This window comes from Pongo abelii, chromosome 3, assembly GCF_028885655.2.
Source record: "Pongo abelii isolate AG06213 chromosome 3, NHGRI_mPonAbe1-v2.0_pri, whole genome shotgun sequence".
NCBI classification, from domain to species: Eukaryota; Metazoa; Chordata; class Mammalia; order Primates; family Hominidae; genus Pongo; species Pongo abelii.
The window spans coordinates 2,090,333-2,103,325 of record NC_071988.2 but is presented as its reverse complement, the minus strand read 5'-3'; the positions used below and the strand labels follow the sequence as shown (position 1 = coordinate 2,103,325).

The window sequence follows — 12,993 nt, the reverse complement described above, 5'->3', positions numbered from 1 at the left end:
CCGCGTCCACAACCCCCAGCCACTTGGCCGGGGCAGGGCTGAGCGCTCCCAGTTGGGAGTGACCCAGGCTGGGTCTGGGCCAGACACTCCAGCGTGGGTAGGCACTCCCGGCTCCCTCTCCCATGGATTCCAGGGGAGGGGGCTCCCTCGTGGCTCAGCAGCTGCTCCCCCCGGCAGGTGTCCAAGAAGCCACCAGCTCTGACGCCCTATGGTGTCACCCCCTGCTGGCTCCCTTCACTTTAGGAAGCCATGGCCCAGGGCGTGCACCGTCCTCCCAGGCCAGCCCAGTGTGCAGCCCTGTACTGAGATGGAGAGAACACAGCCTCCCCGCAGGCACTGAGGCCCCTGGAGCTTGTGTTCCCAACTGATGCATCAGGAGGACCAGAGGGGCCCCTCTATGAGAAGACCTGCCCACCCACTGCAGGCCTCCGCCATGGATGCAGCCTAGGGGCCACCGAGGACCCGCGGGAGTCTGGGGTCACATGCTCTCAGGCCACAAGGTCTCTCCCATGAGCCTCCTGCAGGTTAGTGACCAGTGGCTGCAAACAGGCTGGCTTCCCTGAGACAGCCAGTGCTCCAAGCAGCCCCTCCAGACTCTTCCCGTCCCACGTGCTCCTCTGCCTTCCCTCATGCACAGTGGCCTCACTGCCAGCCCAGCAGGACACCTGTGACTCACCTCCACCTCACAGCAGGCTGCGACAGAGGCACCAACAAGATCCCCCCTTTGCACGTGGGGAAACTGAGGCACCAGAAGGTCACAGGGCTCAAAAGTGTGCCAGCCAGGATTTCAGCCACATCCTCACCCTGTACCAGGATTCCCTGTCTCTGTGGTAGCCCCTGGAAATGTGCTCCCGGGGTCCTGCTTTCAGGCCACCCCCACCCCGGGTGCCTCAGCCCCTCCCACGTACTTCCTTACCCAGGTCTGGGTCTGGGCTCCAAGAGCGTCCCTTGAAGTGAGGCACAGGGCCCCCTGCACCCTTCAGGGTTGTCACCTCCGGCTGCCACCCACAGAGCGGCCAGCACTCGGGCTCACCATCAAGGTGCTGGCTGCTTGTGGGGACACCTGGTGCCACTGCAGGAGGCCGGCCGGGGGTGAGTATATGGGGTGCAGATGGTGCTGTGGGTTTGAGCAGTGGCCTTCACCACCACCACCGTGTGTACCACCCTGTCCTCTTTCAAATGGCGGCTGTGTCACCCGCATGGCTGGCCTGTGCCCATTGAACATGGTCATCTCTTCTGGGTGACCTGGGTCATCACAATGAATTGGTCAGGACCTCGCTGCTGTGGTCTGCGGGTGCTGGAAGTCCATTCCTTCTTCCCTTCAATTACGCAGCATTTGCCTGACAGCGTGCGCAGTGCTGGGGAGGCAGGGACAGCTGGTGCTATGCCACACCAGCCTCGCCCCACTTGGTGCTTCCTGCCCCCTGGGGGAGCCAGGTGTCCATCCTGTGGCTCAAGGAAGCATTTGGTTTCTCCCCAGGAAGAGGACACCCACTCTGGCCGAGATGGCCTGATTTTCTCCTGGCTTCAAAAACATTTTCACCACCTCCCATGTGTGTGGGTCCTGGGTGGCCGGGCCTGCCCCCAGTGTGGTGGGACGTCCCAGTGATCCAGGGAGCTGCCCGTAGCCACTGCTGGGCCCTCCTGCCAGCGCAGTGCTGCCCCTGCCTGCGTTCCCTGGGCAGCACTCTGAGCCTCAACAGGCCCCGCCAGGCCTTGATGTACCCACCAGGCCTTGATGTACCCGCCGCACCCAGGCCTCCATCCTGCCGCAGTTTCAGTGGGATGTCCCACATGGGCTTTGCTGTTCGTAACCTGAGCCCAGGCCAAGGCTGCCTAGCCCTCCAGGCTGAGGGGCAGCCCTGCCCCGCCCCTGCCCTTGGAAAGATACTCGCAGCCTGGGGTTCCTTCAGGGTCCTGACTGGAGGGCCTGGCGGCACGGGTTGGGAGGGTGGGAAAGGCAGAAGCCGGGCCGAGGAAACCCCTACCAGGAAAGTGGCCCAGGGGACCAGCTGTGGAGCTGGGGGACCCCCCAGACTCCAGGAGTTCCTCTGCCAACAAGACTGGCATCCTGACAGGGACCTGCCAGGGCAGGGGTCTGTGTCCACCCCATGTCTGTCTGCGAGACTCCCAACACCCTGCTCCCCACCACAGCCCTGAGCTGCTGGACCCCAGACCTGGCATCCTCCCTCACAGACACTGGGGGTCCACCCCCATCCTGGTGGGCTCTAATGCCCACTCACCTCACACCCTGTCTCAGCACCGCTGTTCTCTGAGGGGCCAGGCAGGCAGGCGCCGGGGCTGCCAGGGCAAGGGTCGACATAACTGTGGTAACTGGGAACCCCAGACCCAGGAGGACAGGGCAGCAGGGCCTGGTCCCACTGGGGTGGCAAAAATGGGGTGGGGGCAAGGGCTGGGGGACAAGCTCTCTGCCAGGAGTTAGAGTGCCCAGGGCCAAGCACAGAGCTGGGGGAGGGCAGGGCCCAGGAGCTGCTCAGGGGGATCCCAGGCCTGAGAGTGAACGGGCAGAGCCCACCCGGCTGGGTGCCTGCTGGAGGAGGGGCCTCAGCCCATGAGGCCACCAAGCCCCCTGCCCCACCTCCTGGATTGCACTCCCTCCAGGGGCAGTGCTGGCTGCAGGGCAGCCTGGCAAGGTGTAGGGGAGCCGAGGTGGGGAAAGGGGGTGGCCAGGGGAAAAGGGGGAGGCGGCGGGGGCCAATCCCTGAGAGCCAGCCCTGCCACACAGTGGGCAGGAAGCGCCTCAAGAGAGCACGGGAGCCAGGTGCCTTCAACTCTGGTTTTATTGAAAAACAGCAGCATTGGGGGCCATTCAGGGGAGGGGCGCACACCCACCCCCAGCCCCCCGCAGCCCCTCTCCTCAGAACTCGCTTGCCCCCACCCTGGGGGCTGTTTTGGCACATCTGGGGCCTCAGAACAATCTGCCCCCGCCGTGGGCTCACAGTACAGTTTTGGGAACAAACAGCAGCAGGTGAACCCCACCCCCTGTGCTCCCCAAGCCTGGCCTCCCTGGACCTGCCCTGGAGCTGCCCAGGCCCTCCACCCAGGCCCTGCCCCACTGAGGGGCAAGACGGGCCAGGGAGGCTCGGCCCGGGGCCGGGGGCCCAGCAGGGAAGCCGTGGGCAGGAACTGCTTCCCCGGGCACTGCCAGCCCACCGCCACCGGGTACCTGCACAGCCACATATATGCAAGTACACACACAGGCACTCACACGCATGCATGCTCATGCAACACACATGTACACTCTACACGTACAGCTCACATATGCACCCATACATGTGCATGCTCACCCACACACCAGCCACACACAAGTACTCACACGCATACACGCCCACATACACACAAGTACACACACGTACACATATGCATATGTATGCACTCATACATTCATACATATCTGCTCCCTAAGAGAAGTACACAAGAACATGCACATCACACATGCATACGTGCTCATGCATACACACGGACATTCATACACACGTGCTCACGCATGTACACAAGAACTCATGCACATGTACACCTGTACACGTGTATACTCGCACATGCACACTCACACGTGTACATGCTTATGCACCTACAACATGCACTCATACACGTGCACACTCTCACACATGCACACCTATACACATGCACACATGCTCACACTACACATATCCAAGAACTCACTTGCGCGCACACACACACACACACATGCTCAAACACGTGCACATGCACACACACAGGTACACCCCTCCTTTAAAATGGCTAATTATTGCTGTTTTAAAAAAAATACATCCAACAATGGTATGTCTGGCTCGCCCTCCTTCACCCCACTGAGGCCCCGGGAGGCATCACGCCACCTCTGGAAGCACAGCAGCTGTGGCGCCGAGGAGTAAGCGGATCCCAGGGTCTGCCAAGTCTGGAACTCAAACCCCAGGTGTCAGCTCTGTGGCCATCAGCCCAGGAACACAGGCCTGTGGCCAAACAGAAGCAGCTTCCAAACAGACACAAGCAAGTCAGCAGGCAATACAGGGTGTGCGGCTGCAGTGCCAGCCCATGGGGGATGGCAGTGGGCTCCCTCGGCGCAGGGGCAACTGCCCCACCGTCCCTCGGGCACTGACAGGAAGGTGGCCCCACAAGGGCCCACACAGCCCCCTGTCCGGCGGGGCAACCACCTTTGGCCCCCACAAAGCCCAGGCGCCAGCACAGCCCAGGAACCCAAGTTCCCGGCCTCAGGCCACAGGCACATCCCTGGGTGCCCTGGGGCAGGCGGGCCTCTCAGAGGGGAGCCAGGTCCTTACGGCCCAGAGAGCTTCCTCAGCACCTGCCACACAGCCAGGAAGCTCAGGGCATCCCCAGCCCGTCCCCTCCAGGGCCTGCAGCCTTCTGCCATCTTCTCTGAGAAGGACATCCAGAACAGGAGAGGGGTGGCCCCAGGACCTTGTGGCCTCAGGCCTGCTGTCCACAGGGCCTCCCAGGCCCAGCCTTCCCCCAGGGCCAGCCATCGACCCCTCAGGCCAGACTGACCCAGCCCTCGGCCCCTCCCTCCGGGGGCAGCTTCTCAGCTGCTGCCCAGCCCCAAGGCATGACACCAGCCGGAAACAAGGCTGGGCATGGGGCGGAGGAAGGAGGAGGAGATGCCGCCACGGCTGTGGGGCTCAACTCCCTACACTCAGGAGCCCTTCCGGGGGCCAGACCACATGGCAGCTTCAGCACAAGCAGGCCTCCCACCCTCAGGGGCCACGTCTGCAGCGACTCACACCTGGGCAGCGGCAGCTGCCCGGGGCCACTCCACATCCAGCACAGCAAGACCCGTGGCTCTGGGTAATGCGGGGCATCCAGAGGCGCCTCAGCCCTCAGCTGCCCAGAGCCTCTCGTCAGGCCTGCACTGCTCGTCCAGCGAGGATGTCCTCCTTCGCCCACCTCTGGCCCCAGGCACTGTCAGCCCCTCCCGCCTTCCACGCCCCCCCACTCCAAAAACAGAGGCTTCCAAACACACAGAAATCCCAGGAGCAGTGCCAGGCCCCGGCCTAGCTTTCCCCGGGCCTCACCGCGCAGAGTCTGAGTGGTGGGTGCCCATGGGGAGCGGGCAGGGGGCCAGCACTCAGGGAAGCCGCACCAGCCACGTGACAGCAGGGCCCAGGAGGGCGCTTCAGAGGTAGAAAAAGTTACATCAGAGTTTCTACAAACGTATAAAATTCACGTCAGTGCACATGTGCAGAGCAGTGAGATCCCAGGCTGGAGGGATGAGGCGGGCCAGGGCAGGCCCACCCACCAGGGCACCCGGCCTCCAGCCCAGGAGGAGGACACACCTGCCCCCCAGTGGCCTTCAAGGGCCCCACCAAGCTACACATTGGCCTGGCGAGGGTTCCGGGCAGCTCCGCCCCAGCCTGGCAGGCACACCAGTGCCCCTGCTCACCTCAGGGACGGCAGGGTTCTGCACACAACCACCCTGCACACCCTTCCTGCCATCTCTACCAAGTCCTGGCAGCAACGAAGAAAGGCCAAGCATCCGACCACCCACAGGGCAGTGCAGCCAAGGAAGAGGTCACTCATGGGTGCAGGTGCCACCAGAATGGGAGAAGGCCACACTGCCCAGGACTCTCAGACCCCCAGGAGAGGAATCTGCTAGGATCAATATCAAGGAGACACTGGCAGTCCCTGGGCCTCCAGGCCCTGTCCTGGCGTCGGTGGGCTCCAACACCCACCCCCAAGCACCCTGCACCCCAGGAGCCCGAGGCTCCAAAGGCACAGGACCAAGGGAAGCTGGTGGCACCCCGACACGACAGCCCCAAGACCTGACTCCACCTGGCCTGCCCTGCCCCTCCTGCCCCCAGCATGCCCCGCACCAACTGGGACCAGCCCCAGGCCAAACCCAAACCAAACCAAAAGAGGAAAAAGGCACAACTGTTTGTTTCCATTTTGCTAAAACACTTTACGTCTGTCTGTATATTCCAGATTAACAAAATCTGAGCTGCAAGAAAATAGGGTGCCGATTTCTGTACAGTCTACAAAACTCCCATCCCCGAGTGGGGACCGGGCACCTCCAGGGAGGAATGTACAGGGGAGTGGGGTCTGTACAGTGCTCTGCACACCTCAATTGCTAACAGGACAAAAGGCCCTTGGACGCAGGGCTTCTCCGTCCCCTTGCTCACTTCTGAAGCGCCTCGTGAGGAGCATCCCTCCGTGGCCCTGCACGTGGCCTTGGTGCCCGGGACCCAGTTCCATGGCCCACCCTGCCTGCCACGACCCCTCCCCAATTCCCCACACAAAGGGGTCTGGGCAAGTGTTTATTCTTCTCCTGACACCAAAGCCAGGTCCACCTCTAGGCTGAATGTGCAGCCTGTGCCACCCTCCACCTGTCTCCCCTTCCAGGCCACACCCCCATCCAGGGCAGCCCCTGCCTGTGACCTCAGGAAGGAGAGACCAGGAGCACGGCCAGCGGAAGCCGAGGCGGCCACCCCTCTTCCCACCCAGCCCAAGGCAGCGCCCTGCCCCTCTTCCTGGAGCCCACCTTGCGGGCCGGGGCTGGGAGGCGTGCTCCATGGCGGGAAATGACACCCAATCAGGATTTCCCTCCAGGTTTCCAACAGCAAAACGCTCCACCCACCCGGCCACCCACCCCCATCACACTGGGCCAGAAACTGTGTCTTAGGGTACAAACTACCGTTTTGTCCCAAGAATTAAAGTCATGCAGAGTGCTATTCTGTCTAAATAACTTATTAGAAAATGGGTTGGTTTCAGGCTGGGAGAAGCTGTGGGCTGGGCGCTGTTGGCAACAGCCTGGGCTGGTAAGATTCACAGGGTGGACCGTCAGCCAGAGGCAGGAGGTCCCCAGGGACATCTGGGAGAGGCCACGGAGATCCAGTGGGCACTGGGGAGAGGGGTCCCATGGACCCCCACCCCGGCTGTGCCATGGACTCCATGAGAGCCACCTGGGTGAAGACACCAGTCAGCCCAGCCCAGGCAGGGGAGGGGCCGGAGCCAGAGGAAAGGAGGGCGTCAGAGCAAAGCAGGCGTGGACAGAGCCGGGCGGCGCGGGGCAGACCAGGCCCTCCAGGGGGTGGGGGCAGGGGCAGGCCCTCCCATGGCCAGCTCGGGGCCGGGGACAGGGGCGCTCACCAGCCCAGGTCTCCGGGTCCAGTCTGGGCAGGGCGGCAGGGCGGGGCTGTGTGCATGCGGCATGCTCGGCCGGGCCACACCCTCGGCATGCGCGGAGCAAAGCAGCGCCGTGGCCAGCTCGGGCCTCCACGGGCAGTGGCGCTGGGGCCGCAGGCGGGGCCGGAGCCTGGCCCCAGGCTCTGTTGCAGAGGTTCTGTGCTTGGTGAGCAAGGCTGGGCCTTCCCCAGTGGCAGCGGGCAGGGCAGCGTCGTGGACAGCCGCGGTGGTCCAAGATGCCACTCTTCAGGTGGCAAGCCGCCTGGGCAGGTGGGGAAGGGCGAGGGGCTGTGGCGACAAACAACCCACCCCCACCAAAGTGTCGCCGAAGAACAACAGCCCCGCACCCCCCGGAACCAGCCAGACAACCGCAGGATGTTGAAAAGGGGAAACCCAACACAAACGCCAAGTGAGCGTCTGAAAGCAGGCCGCGCCGGGCGGCGGGCAGGCGGGCAAGGCGGACAGGGCGGCCGGGGGGCGGGCAGGTGAGCAGTGGCGGTCACTCCTCGCGCAGCTGCAGGCGGTAGCGGTGGTAGCGGACCTGGAAGAAGAGGCGCTCAGCCAGCGAGAGGGTCATGCCAGGCAGCACGTAGTGGTCACTGGCGCCCATGTGTCTGAAGCCCAGCGACTCGTAGAGCTTGTGGGCGGCCACCTTGACGGCCGTCGTGCCCAGCACCACCGCGGAGTAGTTGTGCACCACGGCGAACTCCAGCACCTTCCGGCCCAGTGCCTTGGCGATGCCCTTGCCTCGGAAACGTGAGTCCACAGACATCCGCAGCAGCTCCACCGTGTTGTCCTCCTCATGGGCCCGCGCGGCCACAATGCCCACCACGTTGCCATCCAGCACGGCCACCCAGAAGCAGGAGCCTGCAGGGGATAGGGCGGTCAGGGATACCCGGTGAGGAAGGCTGGGGAGACCCCTCCACCTCTGGGGTGAGACAGGGCCCTTGGCACTGCCCCCTCCAGCCAGACACCAAGCCAGGGCAGTGGGACACCCAATCCCGGCAGCCCCCGGGGCCCAGCTACCAGCTCCGCTGGAGCCAAGGGAAGGGGCAGCTGCTGTTCAGGACAAGCAGGTAGAGCCCCCTCCAGAGCTCCTTAAGCAGAGAAAGCCAGCCCAACACCTGTTACCCAACAGGCCAACAGCCAGGACCCACTCAAGCCTGGAGGCTGCGCTGCTCTGAGTGGTGGTCAAAGGCCCGAGTCCCTCCTCTGAGACCAAGAGCTGGGGCAGGCTTTGCCCAGTCAGGCCCCTGCCCTGCCCAGCTACTCCCAGACCAAATGCCTCGATGGCCCGGGCCACCCTGAACAGGTCATGGTGCAGCCAAACTGCTGTGGCTCCTGGCCACCCAGGGTCACCCCGGCCATCACGGCAAACTCCAGCACCCACACCAGAGGGCTGCGAAGGGCAGGGGTCAGCAAAGTGCGTCCAGAAGGCTCCCTGCAGCCCAGGAGGAGCTTTCCTATAAATCCAAGTGGGGGACAGGGGATGGCCCCTCTGGCCCCGGCCTCTCCTGGCAGTGGGCCAAGTGGCCAGGCCATCACCCCATCCACAGCACGGCCCAATTCTCACCTCAAGTCAGGCACAAAGCCAGGAGGTGGCGGTCGTGGGGGAGGGGAACCGCCAGGGGAGGAAGAGAGGTGCAGGGGCAGGTGGGGGTGGTTGTGGGAGGGAACCTGCAGGCACCAGCCACAAGGGAAGCCCAGCCACCTCCAGCAGCCAAAGGCAAAGGTGGCACCCAGAGACCTCTCTGAAGACCAAGGGTTTGGCCAGTGGAGGGCCACACAGCCTGCCTGTGGCCCCTCCAGCCTCCTCCTCAAGGAGGCTCTGCACCTGCCCCGAGCCCCGGGAAGCCCTCCCATCCCTCCCCATTGCCCCTCTGCACAGCCACCAGCCCGCTGGCTCCATGAGGGGGAACTCTGTCTCCTTCAGTGCTGGACGCTGAGGCCTGGCAGGCGGCTAAGGGGGTACTGAGGGCCCTTCAAGGAGAAGCAGCCCGGGGGGTAGCCACCAGGCACCGCTGCCATCGCCACAGCCACGAGCAGCTGGGCCCTCCAAGCTCTGCGCAGCTCCAGGGTTCCCAGGAGGGCTGCCCCTCCTCGGCCCCCTGTCCTGGAGCCCCTGAGGTCTCCCACACCCAACCCCCCATCTCCCTACCCACACAGCATCTCCACCTCCAAGGAGGGGATCCTGGACCAGTACCCCTCCCACCAGCTGGCCTGCCCACCACCCAGGAGTTCTGCCTCTACCTACCCAGGCAAGACCAGAGGTCAGGGCCATCCCAGAAGTAGCAACCCCCAGCACCATGTGGCCCTGGGCACACCTCACTCCTCCCAGGACTCGGTTTCCCCATGTGCACAAGCAGCTCCCAGAATCCACCATGGGCCGTCAGCAGCTATCCAGCCTCTGCCCTCGTGGGGTGTTCCTGCAGCCCTGCCAGCTACCCCTCCACTCCCTCACACCAGGGAGGCCACGGCCCAGAGGGAGCAGGGCCATGCCCCGTGTGCCCACCAGAGCCCCCTTTGTCGCTGCGGCCTGTGCTTCCTCATGGACCGTTTCCCCTCCCAAGCAGAGGTTGGCCAGGGCTCAGGGGCTGCTCAGATGCTGTGTTTGGGTTTAGGAAAGGGTCAAGGAGAGCAGCAGGCACCAAGGCCGTGGGGCGGGGGTGGAGCATGGCAGCGAGCAGGGGTGGAGCATGGCAGCCAGCGGTGCCAGACACTGCCCCTCCCCTGACACTGACCGGGCTCCTGACAGACCCTGCCCAACCCTTTGGGCCACACTCTGTCCCTCTCATTGGCCTACAGACCCTCCAGGATCGCAGAGAGCCTCCTACCCCAGAGAGCAGAGTGTTCACCCCTGCGGCATCCAGCATGGGGGAACCCGTGTGGCTCAGCGGCTGGGGGCCAGCCCGAGGGTGGAGAGCAACCCCAAGCCCCCCTAGAGCCCAGACTCAGCTCCTCCAGCTATAGAAGGCCACAGGGGCTGGGACAAAACCCTCCAGCTAAGCGGCCCAGAGATCAGGCCAGAAGTGAAGGCCGAGGCTCAAGGTCAGGTCCCCTGCCCCCACCCCATCCTCTGTGCCCCAATAGGGTCCCCGGCCCCTGCCACACAAGCCCTCTCCCCCCAGGACCCTGGCACTGCAGGCAACCCCAGCCCCGCAAGGCACACCAGATGGGACCCACAGAGCCCAGCGCGGCCATTGCCCCACCGCAGCAGGCGCCAGGGAGACGCATCCAGAGCAGGGACAGGGAACGGTGGAGCCACTGCGTTGCAGGGCCAGCTCAGGTCACTCAGCGGGAGGAGCCGGCTCTGCCTCCCCCAGCCCCGCTGACACCAGAGGCCTCGGTCACCCAGAAGGCTCAGGTGACAGGGGCCCCGGCCCAGGCCCACCCACGCTGGCCCTCCCCCAGGCCTGCCCTGAGGTTGCTGGAGTGGGTGCCCCCGAGGGCTGTCTGGGGCAGAGGTCGGGGAGGGGCAGGAGCGGGACTCACCAGGCGGCTTCATGTAGTACTGCTCGATGTCCGCCATGTCCGTGTGCAGCGCGCACTCCAGGTAGGCGCGGATCACCTTGCGGCTGTAGTAGTAGCGCAGGCCCAGCAGCGCGGCCGGCACCAGGCACGTCAGCAGCAGCGAGCGGCTCACGGCGAAGCACAGCGCTGCGGGCAGAGGGCGCGGGTCAGCGGCGCGGCGGGGGTCCCCTGGCCCCGGGAGACGCCACCCCGGCGAAGCCCGCTAGGGACGCCGCGCCCGGCCGCGCTCCGGGTGGAGGAACCGGGGTCATCTCGGGTGCTTTCTACTTCTCCCTATTTCCAAGCTTCCTGCGGTAAAGACAGCCACCCCACCCACCCCCGCAGCCTGGAACGAGCCTCGGCGGGCCTCTGAGCTTCCAAACACGGCAGGGCACCCTCGGGATGGCCGGGCCGGGAAGGGCTCTGCCCACGGTGGCCTGCTGAAGCCAAGGTGGGCAGATCCTGCCAGGGAGCTGCCCCGCAGACCAGGCCCCGCGCGGGGGAGGGGGAGGGGGGGAGAAAGGGGGGGTCCCACGTTCCAGCACCGGGCCCCAGGCCCCCCTCTTCCCAGGGCCCGAGCAAGAGCCCTTCCTGGCCAACGTCCGGGAGCTCTGAGGGCAGGGACAGGGCAGGGAGGCCCCACACTGCTTCCAGCCGCATTTCGGCTGCCGTGACCTTGGGGGAGTCGCGTCCTCCCCACGCGGCCTCAAGCTCCTCATCTGTAAAATGGGAGCGAACCCCCTCACCCCGGCAGGAAGCTCCGAGGGAAAGGGCACCCAAAGACCCTGCAGGGGCCGCCCTCTGCGACCGCCCCGGCTGTGCCAGGCGCGCGCACCCCCCGCGGCGCCGGCTGTCTTCCCCTCATAAATTAGCACCGAGCGGGAGGCGGCCTCCCCCGCCCGCAGATTATATTTAGGCACTCGCCGGGGCCCAGCCGCGGCGGGCGCTACCTGCCCTGGCACCCGCCCCCACCCAGGATGCCCGGGAGGGGACAGGGGAGACGACGGGGGTGGGGAGCTGCGCGGCGGGGACGCAGGTGCGGACCCCGGACCCTCCCCGGCTCCGGCCCGCTCGGGGCCCTGCGCCCATCCCCACGCCCCTGACCAGCCCTGCGCGGGGCCCGGCGCGGCAGAAAGCGGGGGGCTTCCCAGGCTGGTCCCCGGGAGCCGGGCGCGGGGTCCGCGTGGACGCCGGGGCAGGGGAGCTCCGCGCCGGCCCGAGGGACTGCGGCAGCCGGGGGCCCGGCGCACTGACCCGCCAGCAGGGCGTAGAGCAGCTGCGCGCGCGGGTGCTGCCGCAGGCCGCGGAAGGCCGTGTTAGGGATGCGCTCCATGATGCCGTCGTAGAAGATGCGGCGCGCCGCCTCCTGCTCGGCTGCACGGAACTCGCGGATGCACACGCCGCGCCCCCCCGGCGGCCCCGCGCCCCCCGCCCCGCCATGAGGCTGAGCCACCGGGGCAGGTGGGGGCGCGGGGGGCGCGGCGGCCGGCCCGGGCGCGGCGGGCAGCGGGGGCCACATGGCGCCGGCGGCGGCGAGCAGCGCGTCCTTCTTGGCCCCCGGCAGCGCCTCATGGTCCTCGGCGGCCACGATCTTCGTCTCGCAGACCATGTCGGGAGGCCCACAATGCATGCACCCGGCCGGGCGGCGCGGCAGCGGGGACGCGGCCGGGCGGCGGCGGGCACGGCCGGGCCCAGGGCAAGGGCGCGGCGCCCTCAGACCCGCGGCGGCGGCGGCGGCGGCGGCGACAGCGGCGGCGGCGGCGGCGGCGGTGGCGGCGGCGGCTCAGGGGCGCGGGGCGGAGGCGGCGGGCGGCCGGGGCGCGCGCAGGGAGCTGCGCCGCATTTTGGAGAAGTATTTATAATGCGGCGGCGCCGGTGCAGTCGCGGCGCCCGCGGCCCGCAGGGTCCTAGCGTCCACTGCATTGGCTGCCGGGGGTCACCATGTGATCGCGGGGGTGGGGGAGACGCCGCCCCCGCCCCGCCGGGTGGCTCGCTGGGCGCGACGGGGCGGCCGGGCAGCGCGAGGGGCCGGGTACGGGCGGGGGCGGCGGCGCGGGCGGGGGCTCCTGGTCCCGGGGGCGCCCGGCGGGGCTCGGGACCCGGCCGCGGAGCGCGTGATGGGCGCCGCCCGCCCCGCCCCCCGCTCCCACGCCGCGCGCCTGGGAGCGCCCCGACCCCGGGCTCGGCCGCCGGCGGCCGCGGCGCCACGTCCTCCTCCTCCTCCGCGGCCGCCCGGAGCAGTCACGGCAGCGTCTCCCGCTCCGTCTCCTGCCTTTGTCTGAAAGCAGCGCCCGCGGTGGACCTGGGGAGGGGGCGCTGCGGCTGCCC

General features: G+C 66.7%; 1 protein-coding gene across 1 annotated transcript; it reads right to left on the bottom strand.

Annotated features, from left to right (window-relative positions):
- Positions 1–7,590: 7,590 nt before the first annotated feature.
- NAT8L (N-acetyltransferase 8 like) lies at positions 7,591–12,333 on the bottom strand. The gene is made up of 3 exons (XM_024246255.3): positions 11,920–12,333; positions 10,648–10,812; positions 7,591–8,022 (listed from the first exon to the last, which is right to left on the bottom strand). Exons 1-3 carry the CDS (start codon positions 12,293–12,295, stop codon positions 7,655–7,657), a joined length of 909 nt encoding a protein of 302 aa, XP_024102023.1. The 5' UTR covers positions 12,296–12,333; the 3' UTR covers positions 7,591–7,654.
- Positions 12,334–12,993: the final 660 nt, after the last annotated feature.

Excerpts from the sequence above, each read along its gene's own strand:
- NAT8L (XM_024246255.3), bottom strand. The coding sequence starts at position 12,295 with ATGCATTGTGGGCCTCCCGACATGGTCTGCGAGACGAAGATCGTGGCC. Across the intron at positions 10,813-11,919 it reads GCTCTACGCCCTGCTGGCGG|CGCTGTGCTTCGCCGTGAGC; the intron begins GTCAGTGCGCCG and ends CTCTGCCCGCAG. Across the intron at positions 8,023-10,647 it reads GTACTACATGAAGCCGCCTG|GCTCCTGCTTCTGGGTGGCC; the intron begins GTGAGTCCCGCT and ends TATCCCCTGCAG.